At 59.5% G+C, this 24,358-nt stretch overlaps 1 protein-coding gene across 3 annotated transcripts; it reads left to right on the forward strand.

Moving 5' to 3' along the window:
- The first annotated feature begins 6,487 nt into the window (after positions 1-6,487).
- Positions 6,488-23,085, forward strand: SUSD3 (sushi domain containing 3). 3 transcript variants are annotated; one of them, XM_086684761.1, is made up of 6 exons: positions 6,504-6,642; positions 11,035-11,115; positions 17,160-17,348; positions 18,826-18,970; positions 19,350-19,502; positions 22,398-23,085. In XM_086684761.1, exons 2-6 carry the CDS (start codon positions 11,070-11,072, stop codon positions 22,588-22,590), a joined length of 726 nt encoding a protein of 241 aa, XP_086540887.1. In that variant the 5' UTR covers positions 6,504-6,642; positions 11,035-11,069; the 3' UTR covers positions 22,591-23,085. The 3 variants fall into 3 exon arrangements, with proteins under 3 accessions (XP_086540885.1, XP_086540887.1, XP_086540886.1); XM_086684759.1 differs by lacking the exon at positions 11,035-11,115 and having other exon boundaries at positions 6,488-6,642; XM_086684760.1 differs by lacking the exons at positions 6,504-6,642; positions 11,035-11,115 and adding an exon at positions 11,117-11,225.
- Positions 23,086-24,358: the final 1,273 nt, after the last annotated feature.

Raw genomic sequence — 24,358 nt, forward strand, 5'->3', positions numbered from 1 at the left:
CCGGATGGCCGTGAGCATGGAACCACCCAGGCTGAGAGGGGCCACTGTCAGGAATGCAGTCAAGAGATGCCCTCATCTCTGGTCGTGGGCTGTGCCCACATGCCCTCAGCCGGCCTCGCTCCAGGTGGCTAGATGGACAAAGTACACATTCCTCTGAACAGTCTAGAAAATACAGATGAACATCTGGACGATGTGACCCGCGTCCCCTCCAGCGCTAACGCCCAGTCCTCCGGAGCCCTGGGTCGGCTGGTGTGTCTGTGTCCCTCGGAACTCAGCGGGGTCGCACCCACATTTGGGGTCTGAATCTGATCCTACTCTGTGATTTGGGGACAGCTGCTGGTGTGCCTGGCGGATACGCAAGGAGCGTTTGGGACAAGCTGGCCCAGTGCCCGGGCCCCCATGTGGCTCTCAAACTTGCTAACCACTGAGAGGTGAGGTCTGTCTCGCTCCTTGAACCCGAGCTCCACGGCCGCTTGATGGACAGAACAGAACACAAGCGAGTTCCAGGCCACACTTACAGAAAGGGGCAACTCCCACTCCCCGTGTTCTGGGACACGTGCTCCCGGGAGCCAGCACCATGCTGCGTGGAAGCCCCAGCAGCCCCCGGTGAGCCCTCTGCAGCCAGGCCTGGATGCAGATGCATGAGCAGAAATGACCGTCGTGAGCATTGCCACTGCCGTGCAGCGGCACGTCCCTGGAGCCCTGGAGCCCCAGCAGTGGTCAGGCCCGTGGCACACCTCTGCCTCACTGCAGCAGGTGGCCCAGGGACAAGTGAGCACGTGGTCCAGCGCGTCCCTGGGAAGCAGTGTTGGGACGCTGGGAGGGTGGCCCCCCTGCCCGGGGACCCAGAGCCCCAAGGGCTTTCAGAACTCGTCACCATGGCCCCTGGGCCAACGCTGGGGTTCTGTCTCTTGTAGCCGCCTGGGGCAGCCACTTAGCAAAATGCGTGAGTCACAATCTTGAGCCTCAGTTTCTCACCCATTAAATGAAGACAGCACAGTGCTCAAGGTGGTTACTGGGAAGCGTGGTCATCAGCACAGAGAGTGCTGGGGCAGGGGCAGGTGTGCAGCCTGGCCCTCCCCGCGCTGCTGTCCGGCACACTTCTCCAGCGATGGCATGAGCCCCTCCTACCAGCCCTGACGGTGGGCCGCATGCGCTGCACATGCTTGGAGGCCCTGCACGTCTAGCGCACCCATTCTACAGGTGGGAAAACAGAGGCACAGAGAGCCGGACAGTCAGGCCCCAGCGTCTGGGCCTTGGAGCAGAAGTCTGGGATGAGCTGTGTCACTAGAGGAGACCCCTCCCCCGCCAGCTGTGTCCCCATCTGTGAAATGAGAGCCCTCTCAGCACCTGCCAGGGTCCAGGGCTCTCTGATCTATCCATTCGGATGGCCTTAGCCAGCCTCCCCGGCTGTATAGGGGGCCCCAGCAGTGCCTCCCCAGGCCGTGAACCGGGCCCCAAGCCTGGGCCTCTGAGGTGCCAGAGAGAGAGCTCTGAGCATCCACAGGCATGGCTTGGGGGAGGTGGGAGCCCGACTGGAGCCCAGAGAGGGGCGGGGCTCGTCCAAAGCCAACCACAGTGTGACAAGGGGGACTGACGGGGGCCACTGGGCACTGGGCCTGCGGAGCATGAGGGGCAGGCTCTCACACTTCTCTGGTGACCGGGGACTCCCTGGGCAGGTGCAGGCTTCAAAGAAGCTTAGGCAGCTCATCAGCACTAAGCCCCAGGATCGCCCTTGACCCTCCCGTGCACTTGTTACAGCTTGGCTCGCCTGAACCCTGCTCGAGGACGAGCCCCCGCCCCCCGCAGGCCCCAAACCCTCTCATTCTGGTGAGTGGCCTTGGATGGGACAGTCCCCTTCTCCATGCCTCAGTCTCCCCATGTGCAAATGAGGGATTATCACGCATCTTTTCACAGTGGAGTCCCGACTGTCCTGTGAATGTGTGCAATCATTTACAGGGACCCCACCCTTAAAGGTTTTACTAGCTTCCTGTTTTCTGACTAGAGAATGGCTTCATGCTTGTTGTAGAAACTCCAGCATAAAGAAGACGCAAGAGGCAAGAAACAGTTGCCCAGCGGTGGGGGCGGAGGAGCCGCGGGGTCAGCCCCGCAGGCTGTGTCCCTCCTGTGAGGGCTGTCCTGCAGGAGGGGCTGCTGGGATCTAGTCGGTGAACCCACCACCTGCTCTCGCCCTCCGGGGAAGCATGTGGCCCCGAGGCCTGTGTCCCCGCAGGAGCCCCACGCCGTCACTGTCACTGTAAACCTGTAGGCAGCAGCTGGGTGTCGCCTGGGGTGACTCCCCCACCCCCCTCCCGAAGGCCCAGGCAAGCTGGCTTGCGAGGCGGCTGGCCAGGGACGGACAGCCCAGCAGTCAGAGCTGGGGCCTGACAGGGAGCAGAGTCTCGCCTTCTTGTGGGGCAGCTGAACGGCCAGTGTGCGCACGGGCACCAAATGGCCTGACAGAAAACATTTTGGGGAAATTCAGCCCAAACATTCAGCTCGTTGGAGCTACAACCTCAGGTTACTTTTTTGAGAATTGCTTTTAATTAAAAAAAAAAAAAAAAAAAGGAGGGAAAGCCCATTGAGGCCACACTGCTTCCCTCTTAACCATCTTTCAATAGAACTTTCTGGAGTTGGTCCACGGTAAAAGATTTTTAGGATGAATATCTCACGTTTCTATCAACTAGAAACAAACAAACCAAAATCAATAATATTTAAAGAAGGGACGCCTGGCTGGCTCAGTCTGAAAAGCATGTGACTCTTGATCTCGGGGTCATGAGTTTGAGCCCCATGCTGGGTGTAGGTTTTACTTAAATAAATTAAAAAATATATATATATATGTGTGTGTGTGTATATATATATATATATATATATATATATATATATATATGAGCGCCTGGGTGGCTCAGTCGTTTAAGCATCTGAATTTTGATTTTGGCTCAGGTCTTAATCTCAGTTTGTGGTTTCAAGCCCCTCATCGTCCTCTGCCCTGACAGCATGAAGCCTGCTTGGGATTCTCTCTTTCTCTCTCTCTCTCTCTCTCTGCCCGTCCCCCGCTCTCTCTCAAAATAAATAAATAAATAATAAGTGTTAAAAAGAGAATATTTGTTAAAATTTCTTTTTTTTTTTTTTTCAACGTTTATTTATTTTTGGGACAGAGAGAGACAGAGCATGAACGGGGGAGGGGCAGAGAGAGGGAGACACAGAATCGGAAACAGGCTCCAGGCTCTGAGCCATCAGCCCAGAGCCCGACGCGGGGCTCGAACTCACGGACCGTGAGATCGTGACCTGGCTGAAGTCGGACGCTTAACCGACTGCGCCACCCAGGCACCCCTAAAATTTCTTTTTTTACATTTTATTTATTTTTGATAGAGACAGAGTGCGAGTGGGGGAGGGGCAGAGAGAGAGGGAGACACAGAATCCGAAGCAGGCTCCAGGCTCCGAGCTGTCAGCACAAAGCCTGACCCGACGCGGGGCTCGAACTCACAAACTGCGAGATCATGACCTGAGCTGAAGTCGGACGCTCAACTGACTGAGCCCCCCAGGCGCCCCCCCAAAAAAAGAATATTTAAAGAAAATAAACAGCATTTTACATTTCTACAGTTATTATCCGATTTGAGGGAAACACACCAAAAACCACACCTGCCCCCATCCAGGCTTATGAACAGCCCCCCTCCCCCAGGCTGCCAGGGCCCATGGACACCACATCGGTCAAACTGGGGGCTGAGGAAGGTACCCATGGGACCCCTTCAGGAAGAGGAGACCCCCAGGGTAGATCCTCCCCATCCCCTTGACAGGTCTGGCAGCACAGGTATGAGCCCACTTTACAGAGCAGAACACGGAGACCCAGGGCCTCAGACCTCTCTCCCCTCACTGCCTTCCCTGGTTCCTTTCCACGAGTCCATTCATTCCACAATGTTCCAGCGTACTGCCTGCTCCCAGTTGTAAACTGAGATGGGCAGGTGGTAGGGTGTGGGCCAGACCCCAAATGCAGAGGCCACGGCTTCAATCAGCTCCCCAAGGCGTCCGTGTGGGTTCTTGCTGCCTCTCCAACAGCCGCCCACAAGTTCCTTCCTGGCCCCTTACACCTGCACAGGGGGAGCCACAGTCCTCTCTGAGATTCAGCACAGGCTTTGAGGTCGCTGTAGGGGCCGTTTGCAGGTAAACAGGGAGGGCTCCCTGGAAGGGGGGCTGAAGCCTGAAGGTAAGAGACCCTGGCATAGCCCAGGCACTGCTCCCAGTCTGGGCCAGGACACAGAGAGGCTGGGGCCCTGGGCAGCTGGGAGGGCAGACGGGGGCGGGGGGAGGTGGCAAGGGGGTGGGGCCTGAGGGGCCCAGTTCCAGCCTTGATCACCGCAGGGCCTCCGTGATCTCAGGGTGATCTCAGGAAGGTGGCAGAACCTTCTCTAGCCCCCAGATGAAAACACTAAGCTTCGTGGCATCGGGGTGGGGGGGCCTGTCAGAGTCACGGTCTCCGCCATGGATGAGGGGACAAGGTTTTGGGGCAGGGGGTGGCCCAGGCAGTCTGTCATCTGAGGTAGGCCAAGTGCCTTCCCCACCTGGGCCTCGGTTTCCCTCCCTGCACACAGTCAGCGTTGCCGGGCTCTCCAAGAGGCCCTGGAAAACATGGATGGATGCAGCAGCCCAGCACATGGCTCATATCAGCCACGGACCCACCTCTAGAACCGACCCCAGTGCCCCCTGCTGCTTCTGATGGCTTTCGTGGCAGGTGGGTGTTCTGAGCTGTGACAAGGGACACGGTTTCCCGTGGGATGTGGCAGAGGTCTTGGGCCACCCCAGCTGCCTAACAGTAGAGGGGGCCAGCACCACATGCTTGAACGCCCAGAACCCACTACCCAGCTGTAGACCAGCGAGAACAGTTTGTGTCCCTGACCTCGCTGCCATCTGTCAGGGGCTGAACTGTGCCCAGACCCCCCCCCCCCCCAAATTCAAGTGCTGGAGTCCTAACCCCAGTACCTCAGAACATGCCGTTTTTGGAGACAGTACCTCTCTACAGGTAACCAACTTAAAGTGAGGTCAGAAGGGCTGCCTCTAATCCAGTAAGACTAGTGTCCCTATAAAAAGGGTAAATCTGGGCAGCGACAGAAATGTACAAAGGGACAGACGGCCACGTGAAGTTTGGAATGATACAGCCACAAGCCAGGGAATTACAGGAAGCTGAACAGAGGCCTGGAATAGATCCTTCCTAGGGCCTTTGGAGGGGACACATCTGCTGGCACCTGATCTCAGGCCCCGAGACAACAGGTGTGCAGTTCTAAGACACTCAGCCTGTGGCGCCCTGTTACAGCAGGTACCCCGGAACATACCGCCCTAAGTGGCCAGGCTCAATCTGGCATTTGGGACTCCTGGAGGCCTGGGCCAGCCGGTCCCACCTCCCCTCCCACTCACAAGCAGAGACCAGGGTTAGCCCTGTGTGCAAGCCCTGGAGATGGGCTGGGCGCCTCTGGCAGGGAATTCTGGGGCTCCAGCCTAGTGTGGTCTAGAGGGAGCAGGGATCACAGCAGGCCCTGTGGGCTCACCTGGCTTTCCCATGTGGCAAACGGGATATACTTGCTTGGTCAGGGGAACTGAAGAAATTCATCATGTGTGGTCCACAGGTCTGAAGTGGGGACCAGATATTATGGGGTGACTGCAACTCAGACCCAGGAGAGGGGAGGGTCCCTCACGTATTCCACTGGCTCTGAAAGCAGAGGTGGGGATGGGCTGCCCTGCTGGGACCCTGCTCTGTGGTTCCAGGAGAACACTCACCTCTTTGTGCCACCTGGCAGGCCCTCCAGAGCCAGTCCTGTCCACCTGGGCCACCTTCTCAGGCTTCATGAGCCAGGGACTTCGGCTGTTCTTCAAGCTTCCAAAATATTCCACCTCAGGACTTTTGCATCTGCTCTTCTTTCTTCCAAGATCACTTCCTCCAACTCCGCAAGAGACAAGCCTGCTTGGGAGCAGCCCTGAGCCACCCAGTGCCGCCTCTGCTGGGAAGTAGTCTGAGAGCCCCCTGGGCGAATGGCCAGGCAAGGACGAGGCGCCTGGGCGGGGTGGGGTCAGAGGGAGAGGAAGGGGCGGGCTGCAGCTCCGGGTCCAGCCCGGACCACGACCCGGGGAGCTGGGCCGGGGGCTGAGCCGGGAGAGGGCAGGTGCCCCGCCGCGTTCGTGAGGGCACAGCCAGACCCCAGGGGTCTGAATCTGCCCCCACCACCCGGGGCTCCTCAGTGAAGACCTACAGCATCGACCCCCCAGCTCAGAGGGCCTGGCCCACAGGGACACGGATGGGGTTCACATGTGCCGCTCACGGAGGACACCTGGCCTGGGGAACCGGGGTTTTCAGAGGGGCGGGAGCCGAGGGCAAAGCCCGTGCAGAGCCCTGGAGCGAGACTTCCTGCACCGCCAGCTTTGCCCCCTGGGGGGTTGGGGCTCCCGCGGGGTCGGCCCCGCCCCCGACCTACGGGGCGGGGCCGGCCCTAGGGGACGTGTCCCGGGCCGCCCCGCCCCTCCGGCTCAGGCCCCGCGGTCCCCGCCGAGCGGCGAGGAGCGCAGGGATGCACGGGGCGGCCTCGACCCCTCGCCGCAGGGCGAGGCCCGGGGGGCGCGCGGTGGACGCCGAACCCGCCCCGGGGAACGGCACAGGTGAGCGCCGGGGCTGCGGGCCACGAGCGAGGCTCTGCACCCATTTCACGGACCGGGAAGCCCAAGAGGCGCGCGGCGCAGCGGGAGCGGGGAGGGGGTGCGCACAGCCGTGGCGGTGGGGGCGCGCAGCCGGGAGAAGGGGCGCACGGCCGCGTCCGGGGAGGCCCACAGCCCGAGACCCGCCCGAGGACGACCCTCTCCGACCCTCCCCTCCCGCCCAGCCGGCGCCTCAGCGGAGCCGAAGCCCGGCTGCAGGCGGCCCGAAACCAGGCGGCGGCGGCCAGCCGCCCCTCCGCGCAGGTGCGCGCCCGCTCCCGCTGCGGCGCCCGCCCCGCCCGCGCCCCGCTCGGAGCAGGGAAGTCGGTGCGGCCGACGTGGGGACCCGGCCTCGCTTAGCGGGGAGGCGCTCCGGTGCCCCGGCTGGCCCCCCACCCCCAGTTCACAGGTGAGGAAACTGAGCCTGGCGGGGGAACGACTCTCCGCGGTCGCCAGGCTCCCGGGCCAGGAACGAAGTCTGGGGTCTCCGGAAGTGGGAGGACTGGCACTTAGCGTTCTTTGTGACTGATTTCGAGAATGTTTTGAAGAGGGTTCACCTTCGTGCTTTGGCTGCGGTGTGCAGCTCGTCCGAAGCCCCAGGTTTGGAGGCTGGCTTTGCTGCATGAATGCGCCTAAAGCCTAACTGAGAAACAGAACCAGAGGTCCCCGAGGCTCACTTTAGCGGACACTGCCCCCTCCCCCTTATGCCTGAAGGTCTCTGCACACCTGTGGCCCAGGCCAGGCTCAGGACTGGGCTCTTCGCACGGGTGGAAGCGGGGCCTGGAGGAGCCCCCCGCTGGGTGCTGCCAGTCCTGCTTAAAACAGTCCCCACCCTGGGGGCCCTGGCGGGCAGCTCCTTCTCAAATGGGGAAACTGAGGCCCAAGGAGGCAAGTTGCCGGCAGAGGAGAGGTGCTTGGCTCTAGGGGCAGCTTGGCCTGGTGAGGTGGGTTTATTTTCTTTGACTCCCTGTCCCCCTAATACCGAATTTGGTGCTTGTGACGACCGAGTGAGTGTTGCCCCACTGCCGGGGAGGTGAGTGTTGACCAAGAGGTGGAGACACTTGCACAAGACCAGCCTAGGACGGGGAAGGGGAGGCCCTGATGTGTCTGCATACAAAAGACGGTTTGCTGAGAATCCTGGGGGTGGGGGGTGGGGCCTCAGAGGCCAGTCCCCGCCCTCAGGCTTTCCCCGCCTCGGATCTTAGGGCTCAGACTCCTCTGGCCGCCCTGGGGGTCCCAGCCCATTAGCCCTTCCCCAGCATTTGGGGTTGAAAGACACCTCTCACCTGGGATGTGTCGCTCTGCTTCTGGCCTCAGTTTCCCCCACGTGCTTAGTGGGCACTGCATGCCTGTCCCCGGCCTTGTGGACCAGTCAGGGGGAGTCAGGAAGGCCTGTGCACCCCCCACCCCCGCCACAGTTGTTCTGCTCCAGGGTAACACAGTCACCCCAGACCCCACCATCCCCCTGCCCCATGGCCCCAGTCTTTTGAGCTTGAAATGTGTACCCACTTGTCCCTGTGGGGTTGTGACAGTTTGGCACACGCTACAACCTAGCAGTGGGGGCGGGGGGCGTGTTTTTCCTTGCCGTGGTAAAATGGACGCATCACTCTGCTCTTCCAACGTCTAGCCGCACGGACCTGGCGTCCCGGGGTCCACGTTCTTCCCTCTTCGCCCAGGTGTGGCTGGTGAAGGGCAGAGGCTGGCTCACAGCAGGGGTTAAGTGTTTGTTGAGTGGAGGCCGGGTGCCCAGCTCGCCATGGAGGCCACCCTTCCGCTGCCCACAGGCCCCCGCCGGCCCTGGCCCGCATCCCGGGCTGCTCCAGCACTCCCTGATGGGGGAGATTGTGCAGGAACGCAGCCCTGCGGGAAGGACACAGTTCCAGCAGCCAGAGGTGACCCCCTCCCACTTCTGGAAGGGCCTTGAAGGAGATGCCTGGGAAGGGGGCTGCAGGAGGACCCGGATGATGAGGGCGTGCCAGGGGCGTGACTCCTATATCCCTGCGGCACCGGTGATCTGCGCCCACTTCACAGAGAACAGACCGAGGCCCAAGGGGAGTGGTGGGAATTCAAGTGTGGCCTCCTTGTTCCGAGGTCCAGCCCCGCCTTCTGCCTTCACGTTCCTTCCCCCGCCCCTGGAGCTTTGGGTGGCAGCTCTTCCTGGGTGGGAACCAGCCTGGGTCTGCTCTGAAACACACTGGGGATTCCGCCAGTGTGGGCTGACCCACCAGCTGGGGGGCGTGCCGGGAGACCCCGTCTCCACTGTGGCCGAGGCCAGAGGCCCGGGCCTGCCCTCGGAGGGGACAGGAGACGTGCTCAGAGAGGGCGAGTATCTAGCCTGAAGACACACAGCTGGGGCTGTGGTCCCCCCCACGTGTGGCTGTCCCCCCCTGCTGGGGTCTTGGGGGTCCCACCCTCCATAGAGCACATGTCACCCTTTGAACTCTCCTCCTTGGGTTTCCCTTTCCGTTTGGGGGAAACCCAGACGCAGATCAAGGAAGCAACTCTCCAGTGTCGCAGGGACCCAGGCCGGTGGTGAGCGGGCCCAGCAACCTGTCTCCCCATCCCAGTCCCAGTGCACCTCTTCCCAGAACGGAAAAAAGTAACTGATTTACCAGGTCCGGGGGGGGGGGGGGGTGGCGGGGGGAGGTCAGGGTTTGAGGGCGGTGTGGGCTCCGGGAAGGAGGAGGACGGAGCAAGCAGGCCTGCGGCCCAAGGTTCCAGATAAAAGATTAACAAACAGACTTGTTCTTCACCCTGCTGGCCATGCGGGGCTGGGCTGGGGAAGCACCATGGCAGGCCCTGCACCCCCCCTCCCCATGAGAGGGAGCATCCTCCTGGACCCGTTGGGGCGGGAGCTGGGGACAAGGGGCGTTCCAGGGCAAGTCTGCCCTTCACTGTCCAGGGAGCCCCTAGGGTTTGGTTTGGGTTTGTGTCTTCTTTGCAGTGAATCCATTTACTTTGTTTTTCCTGCTTTAAGATTTATTTGCACCTAGTAAAAAAGAGGTCGTACAAAAAGGCCACAAAGGGCCCAAGGAGCAATGCACCCACGGTTGAGGGGTGCATAGGTCCAGCCAGAGAAGGGCTGGGGGGGTGCAGCTCCAGGTGTGTGGGCCAGCCACAGGTGGGAGGGGCCTGGAGGAGAGGACAGCGTGAGGGTGTCCTGCAGGATGCCCAGGGGCAGCGGGGTGTCTGTGAGGGTTTTCAGCAGCGACAGGAGGAGGTGGGATTTGCCTCTTAGATATCAAGGGAGGGGCTGTTGGGAGCCAGTGATGGGGTCTGGGGTCTCCAGGACGGGGAGGGGTCAGTAAGGGTTGTGAGCAGAAGCTGGGTTTGCCGTGTCAAGGGCCATGGTGTCAAGGGCCCGCTGGCCCATCCGCCGGCCGTGGTGATTCCTCAGGACGTCTCTGGGAGGGGGTCTTGGGTGGACGTGACTACAGCCCCCCGCAGCCCTTTGGCACTCAACCACCTCCCTGCCCTGGCTGTGTGTCACCAGTTCTGTGGAAGGGTCTTGTGGGGACCCTGCCAGTGTACACGGGGGACATCAGTTTCCTCATCTCGAAAATGGGCTCAGCCCAGAGATGTGTTCCCTGGCCTTCTGGGCCCACGGAAGGGATGCTGGAAGAGACCCATAGGAGCCTGGGGGTGTCTGGGGTGCCATGGGCTGGGTGCTCAGAATGAGGCATTGAGCCCCCTCCTGGGGAGTGTTTCTGAGCTCAGGCACTGCTCTGAGGTCTCCCTGGGGTGGCCTTACTCTTCTCATGACCCTTGCGGGGGGGGGGGCAGTTCACCCTGTTTTGCAGATGGGGAAATTGAGTCTGAGCAAGGTGAGGCCCTGGTCCAGGACTCAAGTCAGACCCAGTGGAGAGGGCCTGAGGTTTGGGGGCTGGGGGCTTCCCAGCAGGGGCAGGAGCACCTTCCCACCTCAGCATCCTGTCCGGGACGTGGGGCTCCCGGTCGGCCCCCCAGGGAAGGCATTCCCCTCTTCTGGGCAGGTAGTGGGCAGGGCTCCTCCCTCTCCTCTCACCACGATTATTCCTCTGGCCCTGTGTTTGGCCGGCCACACACTGATGCTGTGGCTCCCTGCCTCTGACGGGTGTGAGCTCAGCTCGCTGCAGAAATGCAGAGTGTGAGGCCGCAGGGCTAGGGCACAGAGCCAGGACTGCACTTAAAGCCCCCCACTCTGAGTCTCTCGGAGACCCGCAGACCCCCACCCCACAGTGTGCTCACTGGGTGGGCTCTAAATCCTGTCTCCTGTCTGCGGGTCGGTGCCGCACCTCCCCCTTCCCTGACGGCCCCCTCTCTCTGTCCCCTTTATGGCTCTGAGCACCTTAGGGAGAATCACTTCTCTCCTTTCAGATGTGTGACCCATCCCCTGGGTGGAGAAACCCAGGATGGGCATCCTGGCCACCCCCACGGGAACCGGCAGCAGCACAGGATGTGAGTGACAGCGGGGCCCTCCCCCAACCCGTGCACACAGGGCGAAGCAGTTCCTGAGATGGCAGTGCTGTCTGGGTACTTCCAGATGGGTCACAGGCCCAGAGCAGCAGGTGCGGGTGGCGGGGGCAGGGGGGGTGCCGCAGAGCCCGAGGGGTCTGGGCTGGGCCGGGCCCTGGCTGCCAGGCGGTGACATTCAGCAGTGACACTGGCTGGAGGCTCTCTCCCCTTGTCTTAAATATCACAGACGCACCCGCAGAGCTGAATGGATTTATTACCACACCTCCCAGCCTGACCCTGCCCTTGACACTTCACCAGGCTGCTTCATCACCTCTGCTGCCGCTCTGGTCTGTCCCTCAGGGCTCCTGACCTTCTTGAGAAAGTTCTAGGTGTGCAGGCCAGGCACTTGGTGCGGGTGCTGTGAGTGCTCCCGGCCTCTCCCCCTGGCCAGCCCCCTCCCCAGGCGGGTCACACGGGGCAGCACCGAAAGAGGCTGCTTAGCGGCCCCAGCCCCAGAAGCAGAAGTGGCGGCTCTAAATTGAGGACTAGGAAGTGTTGGCTCCCTGGTGACCCCGGGGGAGGGGCCACGTGGCCGGCCTGTGGCTGCTCCGTCTACCCGGTTCCACAATGCCCCGCCCGCCTCCTGGCGGGGAGGACAGCCGGTGTCCGTGTCCACGGGTCCTGGTGGGGGCGCTGGCTGCAGCCCGGTGGCTGGGACAGCCTTTCCGTCGCTCCTGCCTTGGTGCCTGTCGAGGCCAAGTGTGGCGGTCCGTTAAGAGCCCAGAGTCTGCAGTGTTCAGTCCCAGGTCAGCGAGCGGAAGCGGGCAGTGTCCACCTCGAGGGCACAGGGTGGGTCCCCTGCCCTCCACGCCGGGGCTCTGCGCGCACACACACACACCCCACCCGCCCCGTACGCCAGTCTTTTCCATCTTGACCAAGCTAAGGGGCCAAAACAATACCTCGCATTTTAAATTTGCACTTCTTTGATTGACACAAGTATTTTCCTGGAATTTTTAGGAGCTTTATTGAGATGTCACTCACCCATTTAAAGTGTGCATTTAACGTGTGCAGCTCAGTGGCTTATAGTACGTTTTCAGATAGGTACAGTCATCACCACAGTCCTTTCCCCGGACAGAAGCCGTGCGCCCTCCAGCAGTCTCCCCCCCACGCCCCCCGCACCCCCCGCCCATGGCTAATCTGCTTTCCGCCTGTGAGGATTTGCTTGCCTCTTCCAGACACTTCCTATAAACAGAGTCTGACAACATGAGGTTTTGTGACTGGCTCAGGCACCGAGCGTCCTGTCCTCATAGGGTTCGGCCACACCGTGGCCTGTGTCGCTGCCCCTCTCCTTTTTGTCGTCTGGTGCTGTTCCAGCGGGGCTTGTACCATTTTCTATTTATCTGTCCACTCATCCGTGTGGACGTTGGGGTGGTTTCCACCGTTTGGCTCTCGTGAGTGACGCTGTTGTGTGTGCGTGTGTGCAAGTCTGTGTGTGGATGTGTTTTCATCTCGGTTGTGTTGCTGGGCGGGGCGGCGCTGCACCACGTGGTAACGCCCCATGTGACCGTCAGGAAGGGGGCTTCACGTGTTGTGCTCCCACCTGCAGGGCACGCGGCTCCAGTTCTCCACCTCCTGGGGACACCTGGTCCTTTTCAGGGACAGGTGCTTGCTGGATGTGAAGCAGGGACTCCCTGGTGATTCGATTTGCATTTGCCTGAAGGAAGGACGTTGAGCATCTTTTCATGTGCTTATGGGGGCCACTGGTATGTCTGTCGAGAAATGTCTGTCCAGATACTTTACCCATTTTTAAATTTGGTTATTTGTCTTTTATGTTGGAGTGAGTATAACGGGGCATCTGGGTGGTTCAGTTGGTTGAACGGCCGACTCTTGATTTCGGCTCAGGTCATGATCCCAGGTTGGTGGATCGAGCCCCGCCTTGGGCTCTGCACTGAACAAGGGGCCTGCTTAAGAGTCTCTCTCTCTCCCTCTGTCACCTCCCTCTCTCTCTCTCCCTCTGCCCCCTCCCCGCCCCCTCCCCACTCTCGCGCGCACTCTTTCTCTCTCTCAAATAAAAATTTTTTTCATTTATAATTCAGCATAATAACTTCCGCACTCTAAACACAAGTCCTTTATCAGATATACAGTTGACAAATATTTTTTCACACTCTGTAGCTTGTCTTCTTACTTTCTTGATCATGGCCTTTGAAGCACAAAGATTTTTAATTTCAGTCAAGTCCCATTTATCAATTTTTTGCTTTTGTCGTTAGTCTTTTGGTGTCGAATCAAGGTCAGGAAGATTTATCCCTCTGCTTTCGTCTGAGAGTTCTGCAGATTTAGCTCTTACATTTAGGTCTGGGATTCACTTGAAGTTCGTTTTTGTGTCTGGTGTGGGGAGAGGGCCAGCGCTGCTTTGCCTGTGGATGTTGTTGCCCAGCATTAGCTGCTGGAACACCGTTCTCTTCCCGCCGAACGGTCCTCGTGCCCTCATCAAAGCTCACCTGACTTTAAGAGTTCATTTCTGCACTGTCACTTCTGCTCCATTGGCTCCGGGTCTGTCCCTTTCTCACCGTAGCTTTGTGGAAAGTTTCGAAACAAGAAAGTGTGAGTCCTCCAACTTTGATGTTTTTCAAGAGAGTTTTTGTTGGAACTATCCTAGGTTTTCTGCATTTCCTTAAGAATTTTAGGACCCTCCTGTCAGTTTCTGGAAAGGCAGCAGCTGGGACTCTGGGAGGGGCTGTGGTGTGTCTGCAGAGGAGCCGAGGCTAGTGTGGCGGTCAGTCTCCCGGCCCTCGGGCACGTGCGACTTCACCTCTGGGCAGGACCTTTATTTCCGCCCGCAGTGTCTTGTAGTTTTCGGGGTTTAAGTTTTACTCTTCTTTTGTTCATTTTATTCCTAAGCGATGTATTCCTTCGGACGCTCTTGTAAATGGAACTGCTTTCTTTATTCCACTTTGTTCCCTGCCAGTGTGCTGAAATATGATGGATTTTCAGGTGTTGGGCTTGCATCCTGCAGCCTTGCTGGACTTACGAGTTTCTGTAGGTTTTTAGTAGATGCCTGGGGATTTTTGGATTCGAGATGGTGTCAAATGGAGGTTTGCTTCTTTTCTGATGTGAATGCTTTTTATTTATTTATTTTTTTTAAACTAATTGCCCTTCCCCTGGTTTCTGAGACATTGGTTTTTCTTTTCTGATTTACCTGTTCTTTTTCTTTGTGATTGTTGACACCGTCTTAGTAATTTGGTAGTGCCGTCTATCAGGGAAAGACCCGCTCTGGGACAGGTACCCACACCCCCTGCTCTGCTGCTGACTTAGTCCCGGGCCCCTCCCCTGTGGAACCTTGGTTTCCTCGCGGCAAAATGGAGACGATGATTCTTCTCCGCTGTCCTCTGAGATGGTTAGGAGTGCTGCACGAGGCTAGGAGTGAGGGTGCTTCTTGGCCAGAACATTCTATCAGAGCTGCATTGCTGGTGGGGGTAGTGATGCTGGTGTCGGACACCTGCAGACGGGGGCCCACATCCTCCCAGCCGCAGGACAGACGGGGACAGCTGCGGCCAGTTCCCGCGGTGTGTCACCCAGCCTTGCTGTGCCTCAGTTTCCCCATGTGTAAGGTAGTGATGGACTGCCCTGCTCACAGGGCTGTAGCCAAGCACCCACTAGGTTCCTGGTGTCAGCTGATCCAGGAGTCAGCACCCCACCCCTTGCACAAAGCATGAGGGCCCCCGGTTCACATTCTGCCCCACATTTCGGCCCGTGAGCCCCCCTCCCCCCAGTTCTCGGTGGGGCAGAACAAGGGGTGGACTAGTGCGGCGTGGCAGAGCACAGCCAAATGCTGTCACTCACAGTCACTGCCCATGGTGAGGCCTGGGGCAGCCGCGGCTCCTACTGTTTTCCTGACAGCACGAAGCGGGGCCGATGCTCAGGCTGCTGCCCCCTTAACAACCTCGCCCTGAGTGGGGCAAGGCCAGCACAGCTGGACAAGGGGTGGCTTGACCTCCCCCTGCCTTGGTTTCCCCTCTGGACAGGTTGGATGTGCCAGGCATGTGCGTGTGTGGCTGTCCCGAGTGACAGCTGCTGTCCCGGGCGGTCCTGGGTGTGCTCTCCTCCCACAGCTTATGTGGAATGGGGTGCCATGGTGGCACGCATGGAGCCCCCGTGGCTGCTTCCAGGTGGGCGTGGCCTTGGGGGGCACTCTAGCCCCCGGGGGGTGTCCTGGGTACAGATTTTAAAAGCAGAGCCCGCAGCGTTGGCTGGCGAGTTGGCTGCGGATCAAGAAGTGTCCACGTGTCAGGGCTGGAGCACGAAGGAGCCGGCCTGGTGCTGCCGTCCGAGTGAACACGGGAAAGGCCACGTGTCGCGCAGCCTGGCGAGTGCAGGAGCTTGGCTGGGTCCCAGCGTGCCAGGCTGACGGCAGAATGTCGTGGCTGGTGCCTTCCCTGGGCCTTGTGCTGAGCAGGGGAGCCAGACACAGGGCACGTGGCTGCGTGCATATGTCCGTGTGCACACACGTGTTCAGCAGGTTGCCTGGTGCCGTCTTGCTGGTTCCGAATCCCTGCCCTGCAACACAAGAGCTGTGTAGCCTTGGGAAGTGACTTAGCCTCGGTTTCCTAACCTGTCAAGTGGGGAGAATGGTGGCTCCCCAGGAAGGCACTGTCCAGGTTGATGTGTCGGTGCACGTAAGGCATGCGTTCAGCGTCCGGCACTCTGTAGGCTCCCTGTAAGTGCCAGCTGTTGTCATTGTGGCGGTCTTATGACGGTGCTGTGATTGCCACTCCGTTCATACCGTCTCTGTACGTCCTTACGGAAGGACGGCTGGCTGGCATTTGTCACCAGGCTATGCCTTGCTTGGCCGCACGGGTCCACGGCCAGGCACATTGGTGGTTTCTGTACACGTGGGGGTGAACATCCTGGTGTAGAAATCCTGGCTGCAGATTCGTAATTCTTTCCTTTGGCTAAATTCTCGGATGATCCACGACACAAAGCTCTTCACACGTTTTCCCACCCGGAAAGGTTTGGATCCACGCAGAGCTGGCGTTCCCAGGCCTCTTGAACTTGGCACATGGTCTTTTTTCTCTTACGATTGGCCAGCTCGAGGGGTGAGAGACGAGGTCTCTGAATCCGCACATCCTCAGCTACTGTGAGGAAACAGATTCTTGCCTCTCGGCTCCTTGTGTTTTTTCTGCGAAGCACGTGTTCCCACGTTAGCCGTTGTTTTTTATTTGGGGTCAGCTTTTGTGGATGGGTACGAAGATACCAACCAGCAAGGGGGTTGAACCTTCGTCCTGCGCTCTCCAGATCTCTTCCTGGTTGTTTCACCTGAGCTTGTTTGTGTCTTAGTTATTGGAGCAACGAAAGTTCTCCTTTCTTACTTTTCACCCACACTGCCCGTCTCTCCCTTCCCCTGTTTTTTCCTTGCTTCTGCCTTTGGAGCTACGCTTAGATACTAATTGTGTGCAGTTGACCCTTGACCAACACAGGAGTTAGGGGTCCTGACCCCCATGCAGTTGATATTTGGATATAACTTCTGACTCCCCGAAAACTTAACCACTAATGGCTACTGTTGGCCGGAAGCCTTACTGATCACATCAAGAGCTGGTTCACACCTATCTCGCATGTTAGATGGGTTATGTACCGTATGATTACAGTAAAGTAAACTAGAGAAAAGAAACGTCATTAAGAAAGTCGTAAGTAAGAGAAAATCCATTTACAGCCCTGTCCTGTAAAAAGTCCACACTTGAGTGTACCCGAGCAGTTCAAAACCATGTTGTTCAAGAGTCACCTGTGTTTGCTTTTCTTGTCTTCTGACACAGATTCGTTTTTTCAACACTGTGGTCTTTGGAACCTCTAAAGTTCACTTAATGTTGGGATCTGCTCCGCGTTGGCCCCCAGGCCACCGGCCGAGTGGCTGCCACGCCAGATGGCCTGGGCCGTGGCACCTTACCCAGGGCGTCGTGTGGCTGTTGGAGCAGCAGCGCCCTTCCCCGCCGGGGCTCCTTCCCACCCTCTGCCGTCCAGGGTAGGGTCCTCATCTCTGCTCTCTTCTTCCCTAGGCACGTGCACACGGGTGCAGCCACCCCCGCGGGGCACCCTTCAAGTCCTTCATGGCGACGGCACTTCTGTGGGGACTGTCCTCGTGTTCCACTGCCCCTCAGGCCACCAGATGGTTGGGTCCGGCCTCCTCACCTGTGCTTGGAAGGGGAGCATTGCCGAGTGGTCTTCAGTGAGCCCCGTGTGCAAGTGTGAGGCCCGCTTCCCCTGAGTACCTGCAGGGGGTGGGGGGCACCTGGTCCTGTCATGTGGGGTGTGAGCATCCACGGAGGGGATGTGGTGGGTATAAGTCCCCGCTAGGCCTCTGTAGGGTCCCGACCCCGCTGCTGGCAGCTGGACAGCCCCCACTGGGCCCCATGTCTGCACATGGACTCCAGGCCCAGCAGCCTCAACCCTCGCTCTGCCACCGACTTGGCCTGTCAGCACCGAGAGCTTGTTTGAGCTGTTCTCTGTCATCTTTTAAGCAAGCAGCTCTGTCTGTTCATTCATTCTTTTATGCACCCATGCAACAGACCTTAATAGGATATTGTGTGTGCTATGGATTCTAGAACTGGGGACACTGAGGGCCAGGATGCTTGCAGCCCCGGGCTCCCCGTCAGGAGACGAGATGGCTTTCTAGCTTTCGAGTTGTATTTGTTGTACAGGGTGGTGAAGGGTTTTCCAAAGGGAGGTCACTGTATCGCGTTGACGTGTGTCGGGCATCAAAGAGGGCTTCGTAGCCAATATGGTTTGGAACATGCTGGATTAATAGGCTAGAGCACTTCTCAGAGCCTTTCAAATGCTCATGTGCTGGATCAGTCTCTGAGAAGGAGGGCGCCCATCCGGATTAGGCTCCAAGATAACAGGGATTCACTGACAAGGAGCTTTCTCTCTGAGGGCCCATAGCCCTCAGGATGGGCATCTCATACGGCACTCCCTGTGGAGGGGGGACCCAGGCTGCACTGGCCCCTCGCTCTGGGGTGGGACTCAAGACAATGGCACCTGTGTTCTGGTGCTTGTCGTGGCCGGGCAGGAAAGGAAGGCCCTAAGAAGTGCCGCACACGATTCCCCTCACCCCCATGGGCCAGAAGATGGATATACAGCTGCAGGGGCGGCCGGGAGAGCTCTTGGGTCTGGGTGGCCTGTGTTCAGCTGGGGCAGGGGATGAGGGTGGAGGCGGGGCGTGAGCAGTGTCACCGCAGGGCAGGGTGTGTAGTGTTGCTCAGACTAGGACCCTGGGCCTTGTCTTCCCAGGATGCCCGTTAGAAGCCGGTAGAACACTGCTCGACCCATAGCTGAGGTCACACGGCTGTTAAGCAGCAAAGGCCCTTTGGCCTCAGACACAGGCATTCTTCTTGCTTTTGAGCCTCCTGGAAAGTGAACTGAGAAGGCACGTGGGCCCCTGAAGGGTTTACCAGCTTGGAGCACGTGGAAGCAGGCCACTGCTGGCATGTGGCTGCCATGGAACCAGGGGGCTATCACTGAACTCCTTTCAGAGCTTTTCCGGGCGTGCTGCTGTGAACTCCTACACACCCTCCGAAACCCTGCCCAAGCACCCCCCCCCCTTTAGGGGACAGTGTTCCCTGACAGCCCCAGCCACCAGCACCTACCTCCCTGCCTCCCCCACGGAACGGGGTTGCCGAGGGCCTCGCGAGCCCTGTGCAGGAGGTGGCCCTGTCTCCCTCACAGCCGTGCCGCCGTACGAGACCTTCGGCTTCAAGGTGGCCGTGATCGCCTCCATCGTCAGCTGTGCCGTCATCCTACTCATGTCCATGGCCTTCCTCACCTGCTGCCTCATGAGGTGCATGAAGAGGAGCGAGCAGCCGTCCGACAGGTACGCTGGCCCCAGCGGCCTCCAGCCCTCCCTGCCGCCCGAGCCTGAGGGCAGAGGGCGCTCCATGGGCACTTGCCATCCGTGCCCTGGGCCTCCGGCGGGTGTCCAGGGGCACTGGGGCTGCCCTGGCTCCTCAGGGATCCCGGCTACCGAGTGCTGCCCCACAGCAGCCTGCGACTCACAGAGCCTCGCGGCTCTGGAAGGTCTTTCCTAACCAGGCCGCACACATGGGTCTGGTCTGGGCCTCCTTCAGTCTGGGTCCGCTCGCGGCCTGGGCTCCATGGTGCTGGGTGAGCAGGGTGAGGAGCCAGAGTCCGGCTCATCAACCGCCTTGCAGAGGATTTGGCATCCTGAATGTCCTTCCCCCGTCTCTCCCCAGGGCAACCCAGCTGTGGCTCCAGCTGAGAGCCGGGGACTTGGATACGGTGCAGGCCTCCTACCTCGGCCTCAAGGGCCCGAACAACGGCGGCGGTGGTGGCAGGGACCCCGGGGTCCGCCCTGGCCAGGCGCACGACAACTACAGCTTCACCACGTGGGCACGGGCACGGCGAGGGGGGCATTGGGCGTGAGGGTGGGGGGCCCAGCTCGGTCAGGACGCCCGTCATCCCACACGCTGCCCACCCTTACCTGAGCCTCAGCTCCCACCACCCAGTGCCTTTATCCTGGGAACTCAGACCTGCAGAGACAGGAGGTCCCCTCCCGGGGGACGCAGCAGGGCTCTGGGTCTTGTGCTTCTTGCACGGGCACACAGACTTTCTGAACCGTTACAGGGACTTTCTCTTATGTCCCTTCCTCTGACTCCCGGAGTCTGGTCAAGACTGCACGTGGGCTGCAGATACAACAGCTCCCGGTGTTTCTAGCTTTCAGCATGTGCCCTCTGACCCCAGCGCTGGGGCTCCGGGCGCCTTCAGTGGGGCGGGCTGTTTGTTTTTGGCAGCTTTGTCTCTTGCGGGTTCTGGGACGCCAGGCTTCTGCATGGCCACACTCAGGCTGCATCTCCCGGATGTGCCCCCTGGTGGCGCTGCTGTGGGTCACAGACACAGGTCAGGCTGGCGCCCCGTGGTCACATGCTCTGGGGCCTCTCGGTTGAGGTGTCCACGTCCCGTGATGAAGAGGGGACTCTGCAAGGGGCCATACTGCTCCCCCCACGGCCCTGACCTGTGGCCTGGGGGTTACACGTGGTGATTCTAATTGTGCCGCGACTCTGCCCTTCCTGTTGTGAGGAATGAGGATGAGCTCTGGCTGTTTACTCACTGTCTTTTTGGTTTTGCTGTTTGCACGTCACTCTGAACTCTTTCCTGAACTTTATTTTGGGGAGATGTCAGGAGCACACAGAAGCAGACGGAACGTGTAATGGGCCCCCTGTCATGCTCACGGTCACTGTCCCCGACCTCATCTAGGCTCACGTTTCCACAGGCTCCAGTCCTTTCCGTCCACCTGTCCCCGTCCGGTGGCCTTGCTGCATGGCGGCTGCTTCGGCCTCAGGGTCCTCCGTCAAACGGCCAGGGTCTTAGCAGTGCCTGGGCCGGCTGGACAGGGCTCGGGGAGTGCCGGCCGTCACCGTTCATCCTGCTCTTGTCTTGAGGCGCGGCTGTGGTGCGGTGGTCTGGCCCCGTGTCTGTTTGCGACCTCCCAGGTCCAGCGATGGCTGGAGTGTGGAGTCTGGCCCACGGGGAGGCGCTGATTTCCTGTCTCCCTCCCTGGAGCTCCAGATGCACCTTAGACACACACTAGGCGCACGTCACGGTGGCGTGGCAGAAATGCTGCCTCGCCCCCTTTCCATCAGTGCACCACGTGGTCCGCGGTCCCCAGAGCGTCGCCCCAGATGCTCCAGCCACTGCACTCGGGTTTGGGTGAATGTCTGCACTTACTTAGAGTGGTTTTCCTTTCTCAAGATGACATTTGGGACCACCCAAGAATGGACTGTTGAGGTCAACAGTCTGGATGTTTTTATTTCCATGTTCTTTCCCCAGGAGCCCAGCACAAGTTATCTGAGCCGTTTTCACAACAGCTGCACCATCACCGGGTGTCAGGACTTGTCTCCCGCTCACTCCCTTAGCAGGCACAGCTTCATGCTCCTCGGCGGCTCCTCGGTTAACGCTGAGGTGTTCCCCACACCATCGCTGTCAGTTGTATTGTTGGCTTTAGTCCTTCGGGGTTACTCTGCGCGTCGCCTGCTGGTGACGGCTGTTCTGGGAGCTCTGTGTGTCCTTGGGACAGAAGCGTAGCCACGGCCACAAGTGCCTGCCTTTTTGCTCCGGCTGCACCGTGGGGTCTCGGCTGATACATTCCCTTCGCGGACGGTCAGCCCCCCTCCTCCCCCCGGCAGGTCTCCGAGCTTTTCCATCGCCCCCTACCCGGTGGCACCTTCCCTTCCCATTACAGACTGTGACACACCATGCTGTGTCTTAGCTGGGGATGCACCAGTTCAGTGGGGGAGGAACGGCTGTCTCTCGGATGTGCCTTCCTAGGTAAGGCCCAGGGCCTCGAGCCCCCCATCTAGGTCAGTGGGGCTGTCTGGAGGAGGCCAGATGTGCCCCCGGCATTCCTGTTTTCTGTATGTTTCCCAGCAACTCCCAATAGGCCAGGTGCTGCTCTAACCTTAGCAGCGGGCACTGTTTCCATCCCATTTTAATAGAAACTTGTCCAGAATCGCACATAACAGCTAAGCGTGAAGCCGAGTTTGGACTCCGGCTATCTGGCTCCAAAGTCCACAGCCTCACCCACCAAGCAGTCTTTCCTCTCCGCTAATTAACTGGTTCATTTACTTATTCATCAAACCAACATAACTTCTTAACTCCTACTACTTCCTAGAGCTTTTCTGAGAGTTAAGTGTGGGGGGAGCAGAGATCCAGGCAGGCTTCCTGGAGGAGGTGATGCCTGTGGTGAACAGATGGGGAGAGTCTGCATTTGGGGGAAGGAGAGAGACAGCATCTTAAGTGGGGGCAGGAAGCAGCAGGGCAGTGTGAGCAGGAGACGACCCGGTGGATGGGGGTGCAGCCTCTGGTCAGGCTGAAGAGTGTGATTGGTTTGTGGGTTGGAGGTGGGATGCACAGAGGAACCGGAGATACAGGCAGTGGGTGACCCGGCCCCAGGCCACCAGAGGACAGCCTGGAGGAGCAAAGCTGTCTCTGCCCCCAGCAACGGGCCCCCCTGTGCTTTCTGCACACGCTGAATAAGCCCCCTTCCCCAGCACCGCCCCGGGAAGCCCCTTCCCAGCTTGGAAGGTGGGCATGCTGCTCCTTGGACCACATACCTCATAGAAGTGAGGGGTCTGAGGCCCAGGGAGGGGCCTCCTCAGGCTCAGGGCAGTTCTGACCCTGCCCCAAGCCCACTGAAGGCAGGGCCCAGGTGCCCGGCATGGGGGCAGTGTCGGGTTACACGGGGTCCCCGCTCTTCCCCCAAGCTTTGCCTCTTCTTCCTGCAGAGACCTGGGTGAGGGCACCAGAGAAATGGCTGGCATGGCCCGTGGCGTGGACAAGGACCCCTGGACCACCCGTCCTGCTGGCTCACCCCGTGCCCAGGTGATGGTGCACACGGCGGACCCGGGGCACGCCCTGCCTACCTCCTGGCCCGCTGCAGGAATGTCCAGGCAGAATGCGGCCTACGTCCCGGGGTGACTGAGGCAGAGGCCAGAGCCTGCCCTCCACACTGGGAAGACCAGGCCAACCCCACCACCCAGCCACCTGCATATCCACCTGTGCCCAGCTTAAGAGTGGTCAGTGAAATCACCTTCTGGGGTTAGGGATCCCTCAGGGTGCTGAGCTGGGGACGCCAGTGGGGTGTCCTGTCCCGGGGACGCCCAGCCAGAACAGTTTTTATAGATAGGCTCCCTTGGAACCAGCACGAAAGGTTCTGGAACCAGGTGCAACCCTGCCTAGCCTGCTCCTTTAAAGAAACTGGAGGACATTTTAAGCAAATCTCACTTATAGCAGAGCAGGAGGCCGGGCAGCCAACCTCTCGGCTCCTGCTGGCTGCCTCATCTTCCCCGAAGGCCAGGCCGGGGCCTGTGAGCAGGGGCCCAGCTGGGGTGCTGCCTCTGTTACCTGCACAGTAGCCACGAGGGGTGAGAGGTGGGAAATAAACCATTCTAACACTGGGAAAACAAAGATAAAGATCACTGTCTTGATTTTCAATCTCTGTTGTACTCAGGGTGTAAAACAACTCCCTTATTGTCACTGCTGCTCAGGGCCCCGGGCTTGCCCGGGCTCCGTCGGGCAGTGCCATCAGCAGCCTGCTCACAGAGACCTCAACGGCAGTGGCCATCTCGAGTGGCCCGGGTCTCCTTGCACACTGGGGGCTGGTGTCCACGGTGAGAGTCCTGAGTGCCAGCCATGCCCTCCGGGGCCTGGGAAGTCCTGCCGGGTCACTGCTGCTGCATGCCAGCCAGCAAGGGGGCAGCTGAACTCCACTTCTGGATGGGAGGAGGACCAGGCACAGGGGGACACCTTCAAAGCCATCACAGTCCCCCAACCCCGAACTCGTCAAAGCAGTTTGACAAGAAGATGTCCTGTCTCTTACCACCCAGCCCCTCTTCCTGAGGGGACAGACAGACAGCATACCTGTATGTCCACACCCATCAGGTGTGGCTCTAAACGTTTGCACCTGCTGCTGTGCTCCTTCAGGGCTCGCTGCTCAGCCACGCCTCTGAGTGGCTCCTGGGGGCTGCTAGGTCCCACCCTCCACGTCCACAACTGTCCTGGGCCGGTTAAGATCCAACCTCCAGTCTCCTGCATTTTGGGGTGGGATCTGTCTGGCCATTGAGAAAAGTCACTTTGGTTTGTCCTCTGACCTTCCCTGCTTCCTGCCCGGAGCCTCCACAGCCACACTGGGGCCGTGAGGAGGGCAGCCTGTGGTCCTCAGGAGCCTGGGCTGTCCCCCTGAAGCCATGATTGCGGTGTTTCCCATCACTTACAAATATATCCTGATGCAGGCTACCCGGATTGGTCTGTCTGTCCCTTGGCTCTTTTGGGAAGCCACCTGCTGAGGGACCCTTGGGTGGTTTTCAGCTGTTGCATTTGGTGCCAACATCCTTTCTGTCCTGGGATGCTGTTCTGTAGGGTGGGTTTCAGGGTGGGATCGTGAGGCCAGAGGGTGTGTGCAGCCCTCACCTGGGCACGAGGAAGCTTTCACGCCACGCTCCCGTGGGGGGTGCCGGGGGACACCAGCTGGGCAACGTCGTTCCCAACCCTCAACCTGAGCAGTGCAGGCTCCACATGATGGTGTCGCCGGCAGACCTGGGCTCTCCCCAGATTCTCTGGCAGTGGCAAGCCGTGCCCCTGGGCCACGCGCCTCTGACGAGTCTGCAGGCTCAGCTGCGGGGGGCCGGGCTGGGGTGACAAGCTGCCGTGACCCCACAGAGGGTGGCCGTGACGCTGTCAGAAACTG

This window comes from Puma concolor, chromosome D4 (genome assembly GCF_028749965.1).
Source record: "Puma concolor isolate L17-30 chromosome D4, mPumCon1.1.hap2, whole genome shotgun sequence".
NCBI classification, from domain to species: domain Eukaryota; kingdom Metazoa; phylum Chordata; class Mammalia; order Carnivora; family Felidae; genus Puma; species Puma concolor.

What these genes read in the sequence shown, in the direction of transcription:
- SUSD3 (XM_086684759.1), top strand. Translation starts at nt 6,555, where the DNA reads ATGCACGGGGCGGCCTCGACCCCTCGCCGCAGGGCGAGGCCCGGGGGG. An exon ending in AGTGAGCCCCGTGTGCAAGT is followed by an intron (nt 17,349 to 18,825) that starts GTGAGGCCCGCT and finishes TCTCCCTCACAG; the next exon opens with CCGTGCCGCCGTACGAGACC. An exon ending in AGCGAGCAGCCGTCCGACAG is followed by an intron (nt 18,971 to 19,349) that starts GTACGCTGGCCC and finishes GTCTCTCCCCAG; the next exon opens with GGCAACCCAGCTGTGGCTCC.